Consider the following 21410-nt stretch of genomic DNA (forward strand, 5'->3'; position numbering starts at 1 on the left):
ACCAAAGATCGTCTCTGCCTGAAATACACATTACTCTGCCAGGAAACCAGCCGATACCAGCACCGTTCTACAGTAACAAAAAATGCATTTTTCGCTGGTAAAAAAATAACTCGCCAGAGTGGCGAGTGGTCTTAAAAATTTACCAGCCAGAGACAAAATCTACCTGTAATTGGCGAGTGGCGAGTGTTAGTTTTGGACCCTGGTAACACTGTTACAATAGAAAGCTGGTAAGTTCCCCTATGTGATGGAGCTGTGACAATGTGCGGATTCCACGACAAACATTTATATATCTTTTTAACAAAAATCTTGAGGATCCCTCACAGTTAGAGCTGACGTAAGAGAAGCATGTTGGATGTTGATATTTGACCAGCAATTCCTCACATAACGAAAAGCCTTGACTGATCCTCATGTGTATCACTTTCTGGGCATCCCCTACCTGGTATGAGGACCAGAGAAGATCGATGACAGCAAAGAACTTAAAGGAGCTCATCCTACTTTGCTCATGTTACAACAACTGGACCAGGATGATCTGGAACTTCCCCTTTTGGCCATTAATAAATAAAAATGATCGTCTAATCAATCCACTGGAATGATGAATATGTAAACAATGCCATCATGGCACAAGTGATACGATATCATTACATACAGAAGCTAATCCTCACATGGACTTGAGTGATCCTGGGGTTCAGATTCAAATTTTTTTCAGCATCCACATTCCCTGTACTCCTCTCACTTCTATAGAAATCCACAGGGAACACAACACCACACTGCACTGCACTGTCAACAAATACTACATTATGCATCAATTTCTGTGTTGTATGCAACTTATGCTGATATTGTAACGTCTGATCTCATCAACTTTCAAAGCCGACAGCTGGCAAAGTCTGAGCGCTACATCAGTAGCTTTCATCAAATGTTCCCTCAACTGACAGTTCCTATATGGAACATTTACTTCTGCAGTTTCACCCCTTTCTGACTGATAAATAAAGATTGTTTTAGACATGTGAGACTTTTTTTTCAGGGCTTACAAACACATCTCACAGAGTTTGCCTAACTAGGAAAACACCAGCCACCAATAAAGACCATGAAGTGCAGTTTATTTTGTTGAAATACTATTTCAAAGATCAAGACATCTTTTTAAATATTAGGATTTCTTCCTTTGACTCACCAGACAATTCCCTGTGCTCCGGATCCGATGGGTCTGAGGTTCTGGTAGCGCTTTAAAACCATAAAAGTTGAATCGCCCACATCTATACTGTAGTACTCCTTTTCACGCTTGTTCCGGTTCATGGTGAAGCCTTGGACGAACGCTATGACTGGGCATTCAAGTGGAGCTCGCAAGACCTGCAGTGCGTAAAGAGAAAGAGAGGTTGTCATTTTTTCAGCACTTTTCAACATCTGATTTCACACTTTTCTTCAAGCTGCCAAAACATCCACACAAAACTAAACAGGGATTTCCAAAACACTGATAAGGCATTCTTTATATACTGTATGCTTTCCAATTGGTAAAAATGTGACTTTGTCAATTTCGTCAGAAAATGCAGGTGAACCACTATTCTTGTCAGTGTGGGATAATATCATTCATTTTCGATAACAAGTATTTTATAAGGGTAAATTTGGAGTGAATCATGACTGAATTTTTTAACAAATGTCTAATTGTGGCAGTGTCAAACTCTGTCCATCACTCCAGCATGAGTGCCGAAAACTGCACTTCCTCAAATGGCCACTTGAGGCTGGCGAGTCAATCCCCAAAGGTTGACTGTTAAAATGCCCAATTTAACAGCAGAAATAAACATGTTTACAGCCTGGGATGAAAAACAGATTTGGTCTCTATAGCTGATTTCCCAATTTATGACAGCGGTCAGGGGGTGATTTTTTATTTAACTCGCCTGTTTAAATGTTATCAAAGCTTAAAGCTACGCATAATTGAGGATGAGGCTGCTTTGAGTCACAGATGGGTGCCGTCCGTTGACAAGTCGCTACCATAGTGACAACATTGGTTTGGCAAAGTAACCATGGCATAGCACCAGATTCAGAGTGTAGGCATAGCTGTAGCTGTCACTATTTCAGTTCATTAAAGTTAACTGGAACATTTTGCTCACCTAAAAAAATCTTGTTCAGCTTTTGGTTGTAACTTAAAGACCCTCTAAGGGTTTTCCTGTAAGCACATTTTGTTTTAATGGTTCCACTGGTGAAAATTAGCATTACAATTAGCATTATCACAAGCCTCATCATCACCATCATGGTATCAAAAGAGGCATGACGGATGTGACATGTAACACAACGTCAGCCTCTAGTTAAACATATAACATAAGCATCAGCAGCACTTTCTAAACAACAACTATGGCAGTAACGATTATTTACTGTTCCTGCTATATGGCAGCTGATCTCGTCCTCTGTTTGGACGGTAAGGAGCTCCTGGACCTCACTCTTTTCCAAATTGGCTTCGGCCACTGTTCTTCTTTGAGTTAGCTGCTAACTGCTATCAGCTACTTTTGAAATCTCCCACGGTGGATCGCACGCATAGCACGTCATCAAAACGTCATACCCATGCCACTCATGATCCCATCCTGCCGACTGTCCCATTATACGGACATTGCTTCGGCGCTGTTACAACCTCTGATGCTGGCTTAAAGGTGAGACAACTCTGTCGCTGTTGTACCTTTTATACAGGACAACGAGGCGGCATAATGGCATCAAATTTACGTCTTGAAGAGGCAGTGTAAAAGGGGCTACAGTTAACCATAGCTGTATTGTAAATGTACCATGATAACCAGGCTAGCAGCTAGCGGAAAGGGCTAGCTCCACCCTCTCATCCAAATAAGGTCACATTTCTGGCTACAAAAAGCCAAGATGGGAACGGCCAAAATGCCAAACTCTAGGCCTCAAAAATGAGTACACAAACCAATAGGTGACTTTACAGTGGCCATTATTAGTCTATGCTTCAGTATCTAAGCCAGTAAAACAACAGCCAATGACACTTTAAGGAGCTGCTCCTACTGTAGATGCATCCATCAAACCCCCCCCACACTGCAGGCAGTCTGGCTTAGAAACAGCTTATTACCTTGCCACTTCACTCAGTTAATTCAATTAAACACTCCTGGGATTGGTATTATGTGGAGACCTCATGTAATTAATGTGAACACCCTTATCTGCAGTTCTCAAATGCAAACAAGTTATATTTATTCAATAAAGAATTGTCAAGTCTCCAGTAGCAATCAACCCCACTGAAGTGCAGATATGCTGCTCATGTGTGCAGTGGTACAGTATAAATCTCCTCTTACTGCCGCTTCATCAGCTATAATGACTACTATATAAAACCCAAAGGTCTGTGCGATGGAGTGATGATCCAGGCAGAGAGACACAGAGGAAGCTGGGTTTCATGCTGCGTCTGAAGACGACAAATCATTAGTGGAATTTGGGACATTGTGCTGAGGGGGTCGGCGTTGTGATGATAGCTGTAAGTTCCACAGACCATGACCCGACCTCTGGGTTTCTCTGACTACCACTAACCCACCCCTCTTCCTTTCAGTATCCGTTAGCTGACGAGGGTTGCCTTCTTCTTTCTCTCCTCTCCTCTACAATCATCTTCCTACTTGGGTACCCAGCTCTTGAAACGTTTTCTCATTTCCTCCATTTTGCTTTCTCTTATATTTGCAGGGCTGGAGTCATGACCATCTTGACTGCATCCGACTAAATTCAGAGACCAGGTTCGGACTAGATCTGACCAGAGGAAGGTAGAAACCAAGTCAAGACCCAGACTAAATCAATTAAAAACCCTGTTCAAAGATCAATGAACAGATCAGTTGCTTGCGCTGTTCTGACACGCACTTGTTGGTGAGAAGTCTCACTATTGAAGGTTTTTAGATACACTGGAAGTCAAATCAAATCCCAAAAGTCTCTAAAATAAAGACCAATACACCAGGAACGATATCTTTACATTGAACTCAAACGCTACTCGTCTTCCCCTGTGCCTCCTCCCTTATACTTGTGTTTAATCCCTTCTGTTTCTTCCTATCTTTGTCTCCTCTCCTTTCTCCTGCCTCTTGCAACACAATCTTCCCTCTCCTGCTGGAGAACCTTGTCGACAGTCTGCACCTAAGCCACGCTGTGCAGATGCACAGGGATAAATCAAAGGTTCACAAAAGAGCCTGAGCTCAGTTATTTTATCTTACAGCAAGAGACATACTGCTGAATGCTTGGGAAAAAAACAACAATGTATACTTGAGCAAACACTCATACTTGCAGGTATAGAAGCACAAACATATCATGACACTTACTAAACAAATTCACTTAAAGAAGTATTTCACTGCTGGAGAGCTGGTCTTTTCATAACACAAGGCCATCTATGCAGTAGAAAGATGTAAATACTTCTAAACTGGTGCTACATGACTGGAGAAAACAGCAAAGAGGCTGTGACATTTGTTCTTGCTCATTAAGATAGAAAGCCTACAACTATCACAATGCACTGCACCACACTGGATCATAAAAAGCTCCTGCAGGTGGGTAACGTCACACAAGCTTGGCCACTTTGACACAGGAAACAATACAGCTGCCAGCTGGTAACAAACAATTTTGAATAACAGTTAAACAGTAAGTTAAAATATGTTTCTGAAAACATTTAAGGTGAGAAATTAGCAATGAACGCAGTAACAGAATCTTGGTTCATGTTAGGGATGTGACAGTTAACTAGGGGTGGGGGGAAAAAAATCGATTTTTGGATGCATTGAGATTCTGACTTGAACGATGCGAGCATCGATTTGGAAAACTCATAATCGATTTTAATTTTATTTTTATATTTATTTTTCAAATTACCATAACCCCTCGACCATTCGCGCTATTGACGTAATTCCAAAGCTGAGAAGCGGAGCTTTCCAGTGATATATGATATACGCGGTATACGGTAAAGATATCATTAACTGTGGAGGAGGGGAGGGAAGTGAGCACAGCAGGAGGAGAGTGACAGCTGACGAGGAGAGTGCAGGTTTGAGTGATTTAGCAGTGTTCTGGTGAGTTTTAGCGGAGTTTTGGTGGCGTTTTCTTTGTAAATAATATTTAGTGTTGTAAATAATAGTATTTGTGGTTTTTTGAAAGCTTTTGTGTTTTTTATGCTGTGTTTTTGAGTGTTTTTTGAAAGCTTTTGTGTTTTTTATGCTGTGTTTTTGAGTGTTTTCGTTGTGTTTTCACCATAGTTTGTAGTTTTGCCACCGTTCGTCTTTTTTTTTTTTTTTTACAATAGTTTGTGTTTTTATAGTTCATAGATAGTTATAGTCAGTTATAGTTTTGTAAATACTGGAGGAGTAATGTCGAGGAGGTCGTCGAGGGACAGGAGAGTCCCATTGAGATTTGTGGATGAGGAGGATGGACCGGTGGAGTGTAGTCATCTCAACCACAGTAAGTAATACAGTTTGTATGCACTGGATATGTATTCCCAGCTTTATTACAATATTGTTTTTCAATATCTAGTGTAAATTTTCTTATTGGCTTATTTCACAATCAAGAATCGTTTTATAATCGAAATCGTTGCCCTCGGAATCGGAATTGAATCGAATCGAATCTTGAGGTGTCTAGAGATTCCCACCCCTACAGTTAGCTGTTGATCAATTGACTACCAAGTATATTGTTGAGCAGTTACATGTCGATCTGTAGGTTAATTTTGCTACTCTTCTATTTACTGCACTGTTCACCACCCAGGACTGGTAGGAGCTAGCTAGCTATCAGCTGTCCTCATTTAACGATAACTGCTAGTAACGCCATCCCAACCCAACAGCATTGCTGTAGAAACATTGTTCTCATACTCAGTCTCCCCCTGGGTTGCCCTGTGAGTAAGCGGCTTTATTATAAGTCTCAAAACTTCTTTAGCATTGGTGTCACTGTAAGCTCTGTTGGCACTGTTAGCAGTGTCAGCACTGCATAGTTAGCACAGTTAACGATGCTAAAGGAGTTCTGCGGCTTAAAATGGCGCTTACTCTGGAGGGAGAATGGAGGGGGGGCACAATGTTTCTGCAGCATCGTGTCCCACCACCGGAACAATGATGTCACTGCTAGCTAGTTAACATTAGCTTCTGGCCAGCAGGGATCGGAGGGTTAGCAGTGGGCACTATGTTTCCACACAATAACGCAGCTAGCTGTCTGTCTGTCTGTCAGCAAAGCCAACAGAAAATAAAAGGGAAGACAATTTACTTCACAAAACATTAAAGTTTCTCCACCTAAATGGATAGCGCTTTGAAATGCAACACTAAAGCTTACTGGGGCAATGGACTGCCAGAATAGGGAAGGCCACTTGTATTTAAAAAATTAACAGGTTAGTTACTGGTGAGTGTCAGCCTATTGAAAGCAAAAATACTCAAAACTGACATCCATAGTTGATATTCTATTGGCACTGTCTAGTTCTACAGTTTCATCTTAGTTTTTTCAGACTCCGTTTTTACACTACAGGAAACAGTATGGCTCTCACTTCCTGTTCACAAACTCTCATATTACAGCCAAACATTACACTAAAATATGTTTCTGCAGGCATTTTAGGCGAGAAACAGGAAATTACAGTAACATAATCTTGGTTTGTATGGGCTGATACAATGTAGGTTTGAAAATGGGCAATGTATCCCTTTAAACACACCCTAACCCAACCAGTCATGTTCTGAGGTGCTTCACCTGACTCATATCCAACATTAACCCCAATCAGTTATCTCAGCTGCACCTAACCAGAACCCTACCTAAACCCAAACCCCACCTGTGGAGAGAAACACTATTCTAAGGGGGACGTGGCTTTCACCCAAGTTGATTTTGGAAAACAAACTGGCACATGTAGCTTAGGCCAACTTAATCATCTTATTATTAAGATTATCTTTTAGACATTTCTGCTTAATCGACAGTAAGAGAGACAGACAGGGGAGGCAGAGAAGATGCCACGCAGCAAAGGGCCCAGCCATGACTCGAACCCATGCCGCTGTTCTAAAGACTCAGCCTCAACGGTATGCACTTTACCCGGTGACCTACCGGGGTGCGCGTAAGCCAATGTGACATGACGGCTCTGTGCGGCATGTAACAAAATACCACATGTACAAACAAGATCGTAAATAATACAGACTAATGAAAAGATATTTTACACAGCCTGTCATGGCTGCATCCAAAATGACAAAGCTCTTCAGTGACTTTGCAAAGACTGACAAGCTGTAAAAAGATGAAATAACAGTTTCAAGTATCTCCAGCACCTGCTGCTGTTTGATTATCACCTGATAGAGATTCAACAACTTACCTACCACCTCACATGCTGCCTGCTCGCCTTTTATCCTGTTGTCCCTGGCTGCTATTTGAAAAATGGCGAGCCGTGTCATTAGTAAACTGATTAGTTTGATGTGTGTCATGCAGGCGACTAGAAAGAAACTGCAAGGAAATGTTTGAGTCTCACTGTGTTCAGCTTTTGTAGCTCCTGAGCAGTCCAGCTCACAGGATGTGATACTGTGGGTATAACGTCATTGGACACCTGTTTCAGTTTTAAAAATCCCCATTGCTACATGAAACTAGTCTTGCATAGCCAAACATATCTCAACACTTTGTTACACCGCTGTGCGTGAAACAACAACCTCTGAGCTAGAAACCCCTGCGATAAAAAGTAATTTTATGTTTTACGCCACATTTTCTTCAGCAGGGATTTAGCCGTTTTAATGCCAGGGCTCACCTCCCCACGAGCAAATGTTCCACCGAAACAAGTTCTCTTCTGACACTGATTTGCAAAGACACTGTTGCTGCATCCTGGGTTTAGTGCCACCCAAGATAACTGATTGGTTTAAAGAAATACAAACAAGCCAGAGCGTATTTTTTTCCTTAAGTGCGGAATTTGATGGGTTGAGCCAGACCTTTCTCAAGCTCTGGCACAGCGCGAGATAGGTCTGGCTATGCGAGGCTAGCTCCTCAGTAAGAATGTGAGCCACAGGATGTTTCAAACCACCACTAGGGGTCACCGAAGTAAGGAATTTTCTTCAGTAGGCTAAATGCAGAGCGCAACAATGGATCTTTTTAGGCTTAATTTAGACCTAACAAAGCAAAATCTGTTCATGTGTTTACTTCCCAACTGTAGCAAAGCTGCAAGAATATATTTACATGAATATGACTGCTATAACAACCCTGATATATCATGGTCTCTCATCCCTATATTTCCATGTTATTCAGTCTGATGTTGCATATCATCCAATCTTTACACTGATCCACCCAGCAGCAAAAAATGTCAGCTTCATTTGCTAGTGGTATCTGGATGCAAAGGGACCAGAAATAATATGTAAGCGACTTCTATAGCGCTTTTCAGAAAATGTCATTCGGTAAATCAAATATAAGCCGCAGAGGAGAGAGAGTATGTACTCACATCATGTTCTACCAGGCCTATTTAAACACTGCAGAATATGTCTGAGCTGCTGTTAGTCTTCAGCGTGTGGCATGACATGATTTTCTCTCCCGTTTTGAAAAACGGAGCAGCACATATCAGGGTGACTGTGAGAAAGGAGGATCTGTGGCTGCATGTGGAACCGGGGCTGAGAGATATGACAGTGTGTGTCAGGCTGTCAACCCAATTCAACTGTTAGGCCTAGTAGGCAGAGAATCGCATGTGTGTGTGCCCCTCCCATCACACACTTACACAGCCAGGGCTGCACGCCATAAAGAATGAATGAATGAAATATGTTAGCTCAGTAAATAAGTGGGTTCTGCGTCTTTACACAGAGATACAACAAAGCAAAAGACAAACCAACAAGTCGTTTCATCTATCTGGCCACATGACACCTTCAAGGGTCAAAGTTCATTCAGATCTCTTGATAATCCTTATCAAAATCACATTGAGGCATCAAAGTTGCAGCTTTATCACAGCTCTCCCACCAACCACTGCTGACACAGTTGTCGCCTTCCATTGTAAATCACTGACTGTGACAAAATAATATCTGTGACAACCAGACAGAAAAGAACAGATAACTGTGTCAGAAAGCATCAGATATGGCTTCTGTGGAAGTGAACAAACATTCATCTTGGCAATCCTGCCCAGATTTACACTGGTCTCTCTCCTCACCGCTGTCCATCACACTGTCTCTCCTGGGAGTCAACCTGTCTCTCATCTGCTATCACGGGTCTGCTCCTGTTCACTCCGAACGCAGCGACTTCACTGTCCAGATTCTTTTATCAATGTGGTTGGAGTTATGCTGGTCCACCTGCAATTTGGGAGATAGATTGTATCTTTGAATCACTCACATTCAGCCGAAGTAATGGCTGCTGATAAGAGCTCATAAGGGCACAGTCTGTGTCGAACATTGCTACCAATAAAGGCACTATGCCACATTTCTGACTGTCTGGAGGGACAATTTGGGGGTGTTTACGCTCAAACTCCCTGCAGTTTGAACGCTATTTTAGGTAATGTGCTAATCACAAAAGACGACACAACAATGAGGAATATTTTACGCAACCAAATTGCCACCATCTAAACAAAAAAATAAACAAGCAAAAGAAAACAAGATAAACTGAAAGACAAAAACACGGAACAAAATTCAACATTCAGACATGCAGTCAGCTGTTGTGTGAGGGTCTGAAATATGACCACTAGAGGAGAGTCACTCATGCCAGGGAATCTGGGCTCAACATAGGTGATCTGCTATCAGGCGAAAAAAGCATCTCTCCTGCTCTACAACAATCAAAGACATGCTAAAAATTACATTTTTCTGTCTTGTACATTAAAAATGCAATCCTTTCAATTACAGCCGGACTATATGAAAGCTGATCACTACAGAAAACGTCCTTGATAAGAAATTTGATATTTAAATATACTGTTGATAAGTTACATTAGTTGACAACGTATTAACAACCAAGCTCATCACAGAAATGAATCTATGTGAGGTAACAGTACATCAGTGGTAGGGTAACACCAACCTGCTACCACTAGGGGTTGAAATACGAAGCCAACTCAGAAGTGCCAAAAACTGCAGTTCTTCGAATGGCCACCAGAGGCTGGCTCCACGAGCAAAGCTATTAAGGCATTAGTCAAGTTATGCATGATCAAGGGCGTGGGCACTTTCAGTGGCAGGTGGATGCCGTGTGCTGGCAAGTCACCACCTGGCGACAACACTGATTAGGCAACGTAACCATGGCGTAACCCCTGATTAGGCATAGCCGTCGCTATTTCAGTGCGTTTTAACTTCATGAAAGTTAATTAATAACATTCTGATCACCTAAAAATGTATCGTTCAGTGTTTAGTTGTAAATAAAAGACATTCTTAGGAGTCACATATTTTTTTTCCAGTTAGTACATTTTGTTTTAATGGATTTTAGCTTGTTTTCTGCTGGCAAAAAGTTGCATTAGCATTATCACTGTTAACTGTGACTGTAAATGCACCTCATAAGTGCTATATTGTAGGTAACTAGACTTGCTTGCATTTCTAAAAGATGTTTCGCCTCTCATCCAAGTTGAGAGGCGAAACATCTGAGAGGCGATGCGTCTTCAAGAAACGCAAGCAAGTCCAGGTACAGACGATAATGCACTTGTGATTACCACGACCTGGATGACTGAGAATCTTCACCGACATGTAAATGCACCATGCTAACAAAGCAAGCAGCTAGACTAAAGGTTAGCTCCACCTTCTCGTCCAAATATGGTCACCTTTGGCTCCAAAAATCCAAGAAGATGTTGGCCAAAATGCCAAACTCCAGGCTTCAGAATGGAAGTCCACAAACCAATGGGTGATGTCACATACTTCAGCTACTTAAAGCCCCATTTGGCCATGCAGTGGATGAGAGAATACCTTACAAAGTTCTATCCAATGAAGCACGCAGAGTGCAAGCACACCGTCTCAAACACCAGCAAATACACCTATCCACTGGAGCATGCAGCAAGACTCAGAGAAACACCCCCATAACAAACAGTTACATTACTATATGCTTTCCACCCCCTTAATAAACAACTCACACATGCTGTTGCTTTTTTTAATGGCAAAAGACAGACATGGTGCTGACATGCAACACGTGCTATCTTTTCTGACTGACATGACTGTAGATCATTGTTTGTTTTTGTACATTGATTATTCCCAATAGATTTTCTGTTTTCAGCTCAGACAATGCTTCATCATATTTTAGCTTCTAAATCTATTAAAGCTTAAGGGAATCTATAACAAGAGGACTAGTGACTGAAATTGATGCTATGTATACAAATGTGGACTGTTGTGGAAAAAAAAGACAGCAATTTTTTTTTCTGCCATGTTGCTCAGCTACACAATTATTATTGTTATATATACCAAACTGTGCTTGTAATCTTTACAACAAGCCTTATTTTAGCAGGCTTACATGAGGTGTAAGCACAAAGTACATTTGCACAAGGATAAAAACAACAACTAATGAAATATCACATCTTGCAGAAGAGGATTTGAACATGATCCAAAGGTGTGGAAAGACACGAGAGAGTGGTGACTCCTTCTCAAGGAAACTGTCTTAGCACTCACCCATGACTGTTTGAACTGTTGCACACTGTTGTTTTATTTTGTCAGGGCTGGTCTTGGCTGTCAGCTTAGAGCGGAGCAAGCAGCACATGCCACAGTGTGGCCTGTCTTCATATCAAATATTGACTACACCTACCAAGGCAATTTATGGTATGCACCTGTGAGCAGTATAAGCTGACCTGTTTATGGAGTTTTTAAACAAAAAGGCACTCATCCTGTGTAATACTAGCACAGAGGAGCTAAGAAATCAAAAGCCAACCTTGATACTGTTAACACCGTGATTTATCTGTTGAGAAATATTATAATGATATAATATTAACATATAATTAAGCCGCAAATCTGTCAGCATCAACCAATAGGACTCTCAGATATGAATGTGGGCTTGTTATGTGTTAGCCAGCACTCATAATCCCATCTCTGCGGGCAACCTTTCGCTTTTGGTGCAGGAATCAGATTTCTTGGTGCTTTTGGCTGACCACTGCTGTTCTCTTGGCAGGTTGCTTAGAAAACCTCGCTAGCAATGTGCAGTGCAGTCCGGGAGCTACATCACCCCGAATGTGACTGCAGGAACATGTTAGATAGATAGTATAACACACAAGACACACACAAGCTGCAACCTGACTAACCTACCTTTGATCAGACAATTCTAATAAACCAGATTGAGAGATTAATATCAGGCTTGATAAGATATCCTACTTTACTGTTAAGGCATGCTCACCATTTGATTGTTACAACAAAGATGATTATGCAATTGCCAAGGAGGAATATTCCCATTCACCTTTCAGTGTGCAGGTCAGTGAGGCCATTAGCACATCACATAAATCACATAAAGACCACATCAACAGACAGACTGCAGCCATGCATATAGCCACATATTGATATCCCATCTGCCCACTGTTGTTATTGAATTAACAGAGATGCTGCTACAGCATAATAGCCAGAGTAAACCCACCTCTGCTCAGTTCACAGTGCAGGAACTGAGCACCTTACAGGCTAACAGAAACATGCAAGATCATATCACAGCAGTACATATCAGTGTTGGCGAAAAACAGGGTGTATTCAAAGGCGTCAGTAAGTGATTTCTGTTTACATGGAGGATGTTATCGTCTTTCGGTGACCACACACTGGAGGTCACAGCGCTTTACTTGAACCTTTCACTACTCCCATGACCGGTAACACCACCCACAGTTCACAGTTTACAGTGGAAGCGGTGCTAATGTGTGTGTAGCCCTGACATGGATAGGTTACAGCAGTGTGCTTCCCAGTGTAGCCACTCAGTCTGGTTGCCTTTTCCCAGTTAGGCCAGACCTGTCCTGCCTGCTGTGGTAGTCACCGTGTACATTGTAGTAACACCTATTTACAGTAACGTGTGTGTGACCAGAACTGGTCTGCTCCCATCCCCCAACTGTTGACAATTAACACGTCAAACATGTCTGATAGGAAGATAAAAATCCATATGTCAAGCTCACCCCTCTCCGGTTAATTCCACCAGTGTCGACCCGCAGTCGCCGTTGCTGCCTGCTGGAGACACAACCCGGACGTTTCTCCTTTTTTTTAAAGGAGAAAAACAGCTCTTTAATCCCTTTTTCCTCCGGATACACTCCCGTTTCCCTCACACTAGCAGGCCGGGATCATCGCAGAATACATGTGTAGCTTCTACGTAACCTAATCTTTGTGCTTCCGTGACACAGGCAGTTTCTGCCATTTCATACCAACGTCGTCGAAACCTTGCGATGTTTCCTCGGCTGCACAATGAGGACCAGGGGGACGTTCAAGACCGCCTGCGCGTTCCCGGCAGCCGCTCCGGGAAGCGGAAGCGACGATTTCGCAACGTTTTCAAATGACACCGCATACAACGTGAATGTACTGCTATTTTACAGGAATTTACAGGTGTATTCATATAATTTGACATAAAATAAATACACAGAAAGTATTTATAGTAAATATTTAGATAGCATTTTTTCAGTACATTTCTCACGGACATTTACTGTTGACAGTTACTGCTACCAAAGAAAACTGTTTCAACTCACATTTTTATATACACTAGTTTTAATAAGGTAGAGGTTGGCTAATGTAGCCTGTAACTTATTTAGATAAAAAACAACAACAAACATAAATTATTGCAAAATACAAATGCCCAATTATATGTGGTAGATACATCAAGAGGTACGGAAGCGTATTGCTGCCACATCAGGAAAAAAATGATGGATCAGTTATAGCGTGAAAAGTTTATTATTCTAACAAGAAGTTTTTCACGTTATAAAAATATAGTTTTTATGTTAAAACCTGATAAGTTATATTGTAAAACGTGAAAAGTTTCATGATGTAACAATATAGTTTAATGTTATCTGTGTTTTGGGCCATGTTGATGTCTGTTCATTGCAAATAGCCAAGTGTCAAATCACTACTGGAGAATATGGGTGCACCTCCTCCCAAGACCAAATATTGCATTGTAATGTGGAACTTTTAATGTCCTAACAATATAAATGATCATGTTTTAATGTGAAAATATCTTACTATCTTACTATATAATGACGAAAACTCTGTCTGTGTCTCTGTTCCATGTTTTTCTCCTGACTGACTTGGTCAATCCATGTGAAATTTGGCACAGTGGTAGAGGGTCATGGGAGGATGCGAATGAAGCANCTTACTAAAACTGAGCTTCTATAAGGCAATGAATATTGCGGAGGGCGTGGCTCATCACATAAAGGTGTATAACATCTCAAGGGTTTCACCGATCACCACGCAACTTTGTAGGCATATGGCCACACATAATCTGAGGGGACCCCTCCATTATTGACCCCATCAAACAAAATGGGGGTGCTAGAGAGCTAATTTCGTATCTCGGCCTAACCGCTATATCGATTTTTACTAAACTTGGTAGATATGTAGAACAGGGCGCCTCAAGGTGACTGGAGAAATTTAACTCTAATTGGCAACTGGGTGGCGCTATCATAACAGAAAAATGCTTAAAAATGGCTAAAATGCGACTGATCGCTGTGGCTCCCCCTGTGGCCCAATGTTGTTGTTGTTTTTGTTTTTTTCAAATTTTTGGTATGACTAAGTCATGGTATGGTATGCTGTACATAATCACGGAAACTGTCAGTGTGTCATTCTGTCAGTCAGTCATTCTGCCTGTCCCATGTTTTTCTACTCACTGACGTGGTCAATCTATGTGAAACTGCACATAGGCATTGAGGTAGGCATTGAGGATTGGCATAGGTAGAAGGTGACAAAGCTACCAATGGGTATGGACTAGTATTGTTATAATGTGAAAAACTTAACAATAAACTTTTCGTGTTATAACTTAATACTGACCCATTATTTTTTTCCTGCTGTGGCAGCAATACGCTTTCGTAGAGGAAACAAAAACTCAAAATAATATCTTTTCTCTTTCCAGACTATTTCTCCCCAGACATAACTGAGCTCAGTATAACATCAATCTGAGATTATGACCATTTTCCTATGGGATACTTTTTTAATTCCTCTCTTGAGAAATAGCTTTCTTCTTGTCTCAGCCTGATCATAATGTAAGATCTTACAATGCTCTTTTTCCTCTCTCACTGCAGACATTTTTATTTGTCTGAAATACTCAGCTCTTGCGATAACAATAGTATCCAAAGGTAAACTTGATTGGCTCATAAATGTGTCCACTCAATTTCAGAAATTTGTTTCAGTGATCAAATCTAAGTCTCAACTCTGTATTTTATTTGATGTCAGAGTTAAGAAACCTCTAAAAAGCCTTTTAGCACTGCAAAAGAACTCCTGCTCCTGCATCATCTAGAATTTTATTGCAACTTTATGTACTTCAAGTGCCGTAATGGGCAGATTATGAAACAATGGGCCCCTGGGTACAGATATGCAAAAGACCCCACCACCTCCACTACATAGGAGCAAGACACAGACTCTGTGGTGACTTTGCCCCTTTTTGTTGTTGTAGCTGTTTTGTGTCTTTCTTTACTTCTTATGGATCTTTTATAATTTTGTGTCTCTTTGACATTGTTTTGTGTCTTTTCTGGTTCCTTTGCACCGTTTGTGGTGTTTTTGTGGTAGTTTTACATATCTGTGCCCAGGGGCCCGTTATTTGATAATCTGCCCCTGCATATATTACCCAAGCAATTCAATTCTATGCCACTGTATACTATATATCATACTAGCTAGTAGCTCAGTCCATAGGGACTTGGGCTGGGAACCGGGGGGTCGCCTGTTCAAGTCCCCGTCCGGACCAAATATTACCAAATAGAGCGTGGACTGGTGGCTGGAGAGGTGCCAGTTCACCTCCTTGAGCAAGGCACTGAACCCCCAACTGCTCGGGGCGCCTGACCAAGGCAGCCCCCTCACTCTGACATCTCTCCACTTTGTGCATGTATAGGTCCTGTTTGTGGACCATCCATGTGTGTCTTTCGGACCTGTGTGTTAATGACAAAAGAGTGAAAAAATTGAATTTCCTCTCAGGGGGATTAATAAATTATAAAAAAAAATGAAAGCTAGCTAGAGTTACTAGTTACATTCAGATTTAGATTTTACATAAAAACATTTGGACCAAACCTAACCAAATGCAATGCATTATCAAAGAAAGCAAGGCTTATAATGGAGTACAGTGCCCTAAAACATGATTTGTCTGTAATTTCAAATCCTACATAAATCATTTAATCAGCACTGTCCTCCTGATGCTTTCCAGCACCATTTTGTGAGAATTCAGCGCCCAGATTAGCATACTAGATTAAGTGTATCTAATTAGGTCAATCAATCAATTCAATCACTCAGATCTGACCCTTATGACAGCTACTGCTCAAGACAGGAGGTCACGTGCACTGCCTGTATAACCTTCACATTTCCTCCACACGTCAGCGTGTTTATCGTTTCCTGGGCCGTAAAGGACAGAGACGTAAATCCAGACTAAGTTACAAGCCCCCTCTTGATGATGTGGCTGAGGACGAAGTGGTGGGTCAGCATTTCATATGTTTACAAGTATGTGGACGAGAAAATACTGCAAATAACTGGGACGTAGTTGCACACAAAACAGCAAAAAAAAGGAACAAGAAGAGTACCCTTTAGAGGCCCCCATTACCGTAACCTTTGAGGGTGTCAATTAATAAGTCGTTATAGTCTTAGACCACTCCTGACCTACTTATACTCAACTATATGTCCTTAAATATTTTACATTTTACACCACATCTAAATACAATTTTTAGAATAACACCTTTACTGGTGTTACCTGTCCACATGTGACATTTAATATGGCTCTATGTAATTTTACATAGGTCAATTTGTTTTTTCTCACTATTATTTAGTAAAATTTGAATGCTTTTTCAACCCTGGTGGAGCGAGCCTGTAGCATACCTTCCATGACATCTGCTTACTCACCGAGCCATGTGCATTGACCAATCAACTTAATCTATGTAAGGCCCTAATAGAAAGTGGGACAATTAATGTGTTAGTTGTGGCTGAAACATCAGATTACTACAGTGCCGCCTACAATGGCCTGGTCCTTTGCTGCCCCATCTGCCGTTAGCTTGCCCTGCAAATCCAATTATGTTCTTAAGTCCCCCAGTCTAAAAATAGTCGAAAATAATGCAAAACACAGAAACAGTACGTCATTAGTTGTGAGTGCGGAGCAAATGATGTTACGGAGCTGATGTGTCCTCTGTGTGGAGACGATTGATCTGTCCTTGGGGGGAAATGACGGAGTGTGACAAGCTGCCATGACAGATAGGAGCACTCGGACGAGGGAGAAATGGGTGCAATGGCAGCAGAGGATGCATAGGGGGAAGAAGGATTAGGTCCAGAGTGACGGATGTCTGAAGGAACTTAAGAAGAATCTTTTCAGATACCAGATGAAATAAGGTAGGCTGCATAATGTGTGAGAATGTTTCTAACCACCTGCAGGCCTGAAATGTGTGTATGCAGACACAGTGCTGGTTAAGCATGAGGTACATGATTCTTTATGCTGCTGCTGTAGCAACACAACCTCCATCTGAGATGTAGGAAATTAAATGAGACTGACTGAGTTTAGGGTTGCTCCTGTGCAAAGCATCAAACTCACACAGAGTAAGTAAGAAGCAAAGAGCCTGTGTGATCAGCCATCTTTCTCTTGATAAATTACCTGCAATATTTTGTTATAATTACTTGTATTTATATATCTACAGAAATGTGATTTTAAAAAGCATTTAATCAACAATAATTTTCACTCAACATATTTTGAAATGTCGCAGTAGAAAAAGCTCAAGGTGTAAATAATAAAAGTAATGACGCTGCTTCAGTGTCAGGGTCCTAGTATTGCTCATACTGGCTCGCTGTCAAGCTGTCATGACTCACGGTGACATTTTAATAAAACAGAGCCATCATTAATGTTATTAGTAACACCTGTGCTTCTCCTGCTTTGACGAGTGAAAATGTCTGCTGTGAAAAAGATATTCACTAATTGCTGTCGACATTTCACCCCAGGTTGTCTTGGGTGAATCGAAAGTACACATAACCTGATTAACAGAGCTGGGTTACTCGGCAATCTCCCATGTCACCAGACATGTGTCTGACAGAGTTTTATTTCTGTTTGTGTGTCAGAAAGAGTGAAACACAGAGTGAAATGGCTGCAAAGCAGTGTGTCGAAACAGCACGAATCCCAGCAGTTGTACATTCAATTAAAGTAATATAATTTAAATTAAGATAAAGACTTGAAGTCATTACACCAACAAAATTCTTCCCTCCTCCTAGCCTCCTTTTGCCTTTTCATTTCCTCTTACTCTATCACACTTCACTCCACCACACCCATTAATGCTCCCTCTATATTTCCTATAGGAAGCTCCACCACTGGGAATAAGATGATTATAATAAGACGCTTCCTGAAAGCAACATCCGCATGTTAATCCGAATGAAAACTCAGGTTACTGCAGTTACTGAGAGCCATGCTAATACTTCAGTGTTATGTAAATCTGTTTATCACGGTAGCCATTTTTTCACGTCTATGGTACTGTTAGTTTTAACAAATGAATACTACAAACCTCAATGGACTGCTGCAAGAAAATCATGAGTCAAAAGTTGTCTTTTTGCCATTGCGAGGACAAATATGTTCGAAGTGAGACCTACATTTTGCCTGCCATCTTCTGTCCACCATTATGAAAGAGTTATGTCAGTTTGCTACTCTTCCTGTTTTGTGATGTAAAGCAATCCTTCAGCCTTGACTGAACAGACTGAATTGGTCCAAAGTAATAGACTACAGTATATGGAATCTAATCTAATAAAACAAACAAACAAGCAAAAAAAAAACCACATACTGCACAAGTGTATTGTGTCCTTTTCAAGCTTTGAAAACTAAAACTGCAGACTAATTTGGTAAAGCAAAAACCTGAAGCTCTCCATTCTGCAGGATTTTATGTGAAACTACACGTTGCTTTATTTCGATAGGAAAGAGTTAAGGTATTCTTAGCAATAAACAGAAGTGTTGGATTTGTTTCCTATTAGATCTAATTCCACTAAACCCTAAGCTTGTCTGTCTCAAACTCTGACCTCTGACCTTGAAACGTTCACTGTGTCTGAAGTACTTAGTAGTGGGATTCCAGCCCGTGAGGTCATCCAGACTGGTTGTTAAGAAATGGCACGAACATTTCCCACTTAGCACAACTACTCCTGTGATGCACCATGGTATATAACAGTTATAAGGTGCTTATCTAAAGTCAGTGTATTACCTACAATAGATGGTGATCGGCACATATGTACTGCTGTGGACGTTGGCAGCAACAAAACATATTTTAGCTGCCCTTTCTGATGAGGAACTGAAGCCATTATCTACGCTCAAAGCCAGACTCCATTGACAAAAACAGTAATTTTACCTTGCAGAATACGCAAGTTTCTGGTCTACCGCTGCATCGATGGGTTTGTTTGCTTGTGTTCTTGTGTGAGTTTGGTGTTTTAAAGATTAGTTTGGCTTTATTGAAGTCACACAATAACACTAACTAACTAACCAATCGAGGCAGCGGTAGACCAGCAACTCCCATGTTCTGTGAGGTAAAATTACCGTTTTTGTCAATGGAGTCTAGTGGCTTTGAAGAAACCTTAGACAATGGCTTCAATTACCTGCTGGAGAGGGCTGTGTGATGGCAAGGTAAAGTGGTGAAATACCGAGGGGTAGCTGGGCACCGAAGGGAGGCTGGGCTCAGCCTTAGAGGTAGGGTAAGGAGCTTGGACATCCGCAGAGAGCTCGGGGTAGAGCCGCTGCTCCTTTGCATCAAAAGGGGCCAGTTGAGATGGTTTTTGCATCTGATTAGGATGCCTCCTGGGCGCCTCCCTTTAGAGGTGTTCGGGGCACGTCCAACTGGCGGGATGCCCCGTGACAGACTCAGAACACGCTCAAGGGATTACATATCTCGTCTGGTCTGAGAACGCCTTGGGACCCCTCAGGAGGATCTGAAAAGCGTTGCTGGAGAGAGGGATGTCTGGATTACTTTGCTCAGCCTGCTGCCCCCGCACCTGGGCTTTGGATAAGCAGTTGAAATGGATGGATGGATGGAGTACTAAATATTCTAAATATAGCAGACAACAAAAATACAGCAGTGTATTGGTTAGCTTCTGTGGCGGACTCCTGCCTGCTCCACCAAACTGGGGGCATCCCAACTGACATCGGCTGTAGGTAGTGCACTAACTATGGACATGTACATCATTCAACCCCACGTCAAAAGTCTGAACTAACCCTCAAACAGATATTATTCAAAAAAAAAAAAAAAAACCTCAATGTAATATATGTGTATCCCAGCAGGATGGGTACATTTGTGACCCTGGCAGAAGTGTTGGAGGCCCGGGGTTCACCACTGGACGAGGATGAGGTCTGGTGTCTGCTGCTCGCCACCTCTGATGCCTTACTGGACATTTCCAAAAAAGGTAACCACTCATCGGTTCATATTTCCTCCCAATTCCACCTGTGTCAGTGCACAGTGCTCTTCTTTCAGGCAGCATTCAAGAGCATCTAAACAGACTGAGGCTGGAACAACGTGCTCACCCACATACCACATGGAAAGATAGAGAAACCCTCTGAGTTGGTAAATGTCACCAGTTTGTGCTCTGCTCTTCGTTTAGGTTCAGGTAACATGTGCAGTGTGCTGAGCCCAGGCTCGGTGCTGCTGTCCGCCAGTGGGAGTCTGGCCTTTAAGAGCTGTGCACGATATGAAGATGTGTCCTCCTTCACAGCTCCGGAGGTCCAGCAGGGTCACGCCGCCTCCACCAGGACTGCAGCCGAAAAGGTTAGAGAACTCAGAGACTTGTTGTGAGGACATATACTACAAAATATCATGATGTAGAGAGGTGGTTCTAAAGCAAGGGGTCGGAAGATAAATCTGAGGGGTTATAAGACGATGAATGTGATAAGAAAAAATCAAAAACGTTTCTTCTAAGTATACCATGGCTATTTTGTAGAAAAAAACTGGGTTGTTTTATCACTTCAGGCTTCTAAAAATTATTCAAATTAACCCATCTGACATTTATAAAACGCTCACAGGGTGAACATATTAAATCTTTGAAGAGATTGTGAGAAATTGCTTTGTTTTAGGAGGACACATGTTAAAAGGTTGAGAAGCAGACCATCATAGAATATAATGAAATCGTGTCCATCATTGTATACTGCTTTGTTTGGACAGGAATAATATCACAAGCCTATGCATCATGACTTTGAATCATTTAGAGATTGTTTGTGACGTTAACTCTTTAATCAGAAAGCATGAGTTACTAACTGGATGTCAGAGAAAGTGTTTTTATATGAGCAGAAATTAATGTCTCAATAATTTCCTTGTCCTGCTGTCCCCAGATGGTTGTGTACTCACTGGGGATGACTCTTTATTGGTGTGTTGATTATCATCTACCTCAAAACCAGGTACTTCCCTCTCCTTTCTATCTCTTGCCCAAACTCGTTCTTGCCTTTTCTTGGTACTTCATCCATTTTACTGTCACCTGTTTCCT

The 21410-nt window shown here is 41.5% G+C and overlaps 2 protein-coding genes across 2 annotated transcripts in view; one reads left to right on the forward strand and one right to left on the reverse strand.

Moving 5' to 3' along the window:
- LOC126399308 (mitogen-activated protein kinase 8-like) overlaps window positions 1-13213 on the reverse strand; it is a 51425-nt gene extending 38212 nt beyond the window's left edge. Inside the window, 2 exon segments of the mRNA XM_050059148.1 lie at window positions 1169-1344; window positions 12935-13213. Of these exon segments, the coding sequence (XP_049915105.1) occupies window positions 1169-1290 (122 nt within the window). The 5' untranslated portion in view covers window positions 1291-1344; window positions 12935-13213.
- A 3875-nt stretch (window positions 13214-17088) lies between these two features.
- frmpd2 (FERM and PDZ domain containing 2) overlaps window positions 17089-21410 on the forward strand; it is a 30088-nt gene continuing 25766 nt past the window's right edge. The window contains exons 1-4 of the mRNA XM_050060211.1: window positions 17089-17312; window positions 20215-20339; window positions 20535-20698; window positions 21259-21324. Coding sequence (XP_049916168.1) covers window positions 20219-20339; window positions 20535-20698; window positions 21259-21324 — 351 coding nt within the window. The 5' untranslated portion in view covers window positions 17089-17312; window positions 20215-20218. The remainder of the gene's footprint in view (window positions 17313-20214; window positions 20340-20534; window positions 20699-21258; window positions 21325-21410) is intronic.

This window comes from Epinephelus moara, chromosome 13, assembly GCF_006386435.1.
Source record: "Epinephelus moara isolate mb chromosome 13, YSFRI_EMoa_1.0, whole genome shotgun sequence".
Lineage (NCBI taxonomy): Eukaryota > Metazoa > Chordata > Actinopteri > Perciformes > Serranidae > Epinephelus > Epinephelus moara.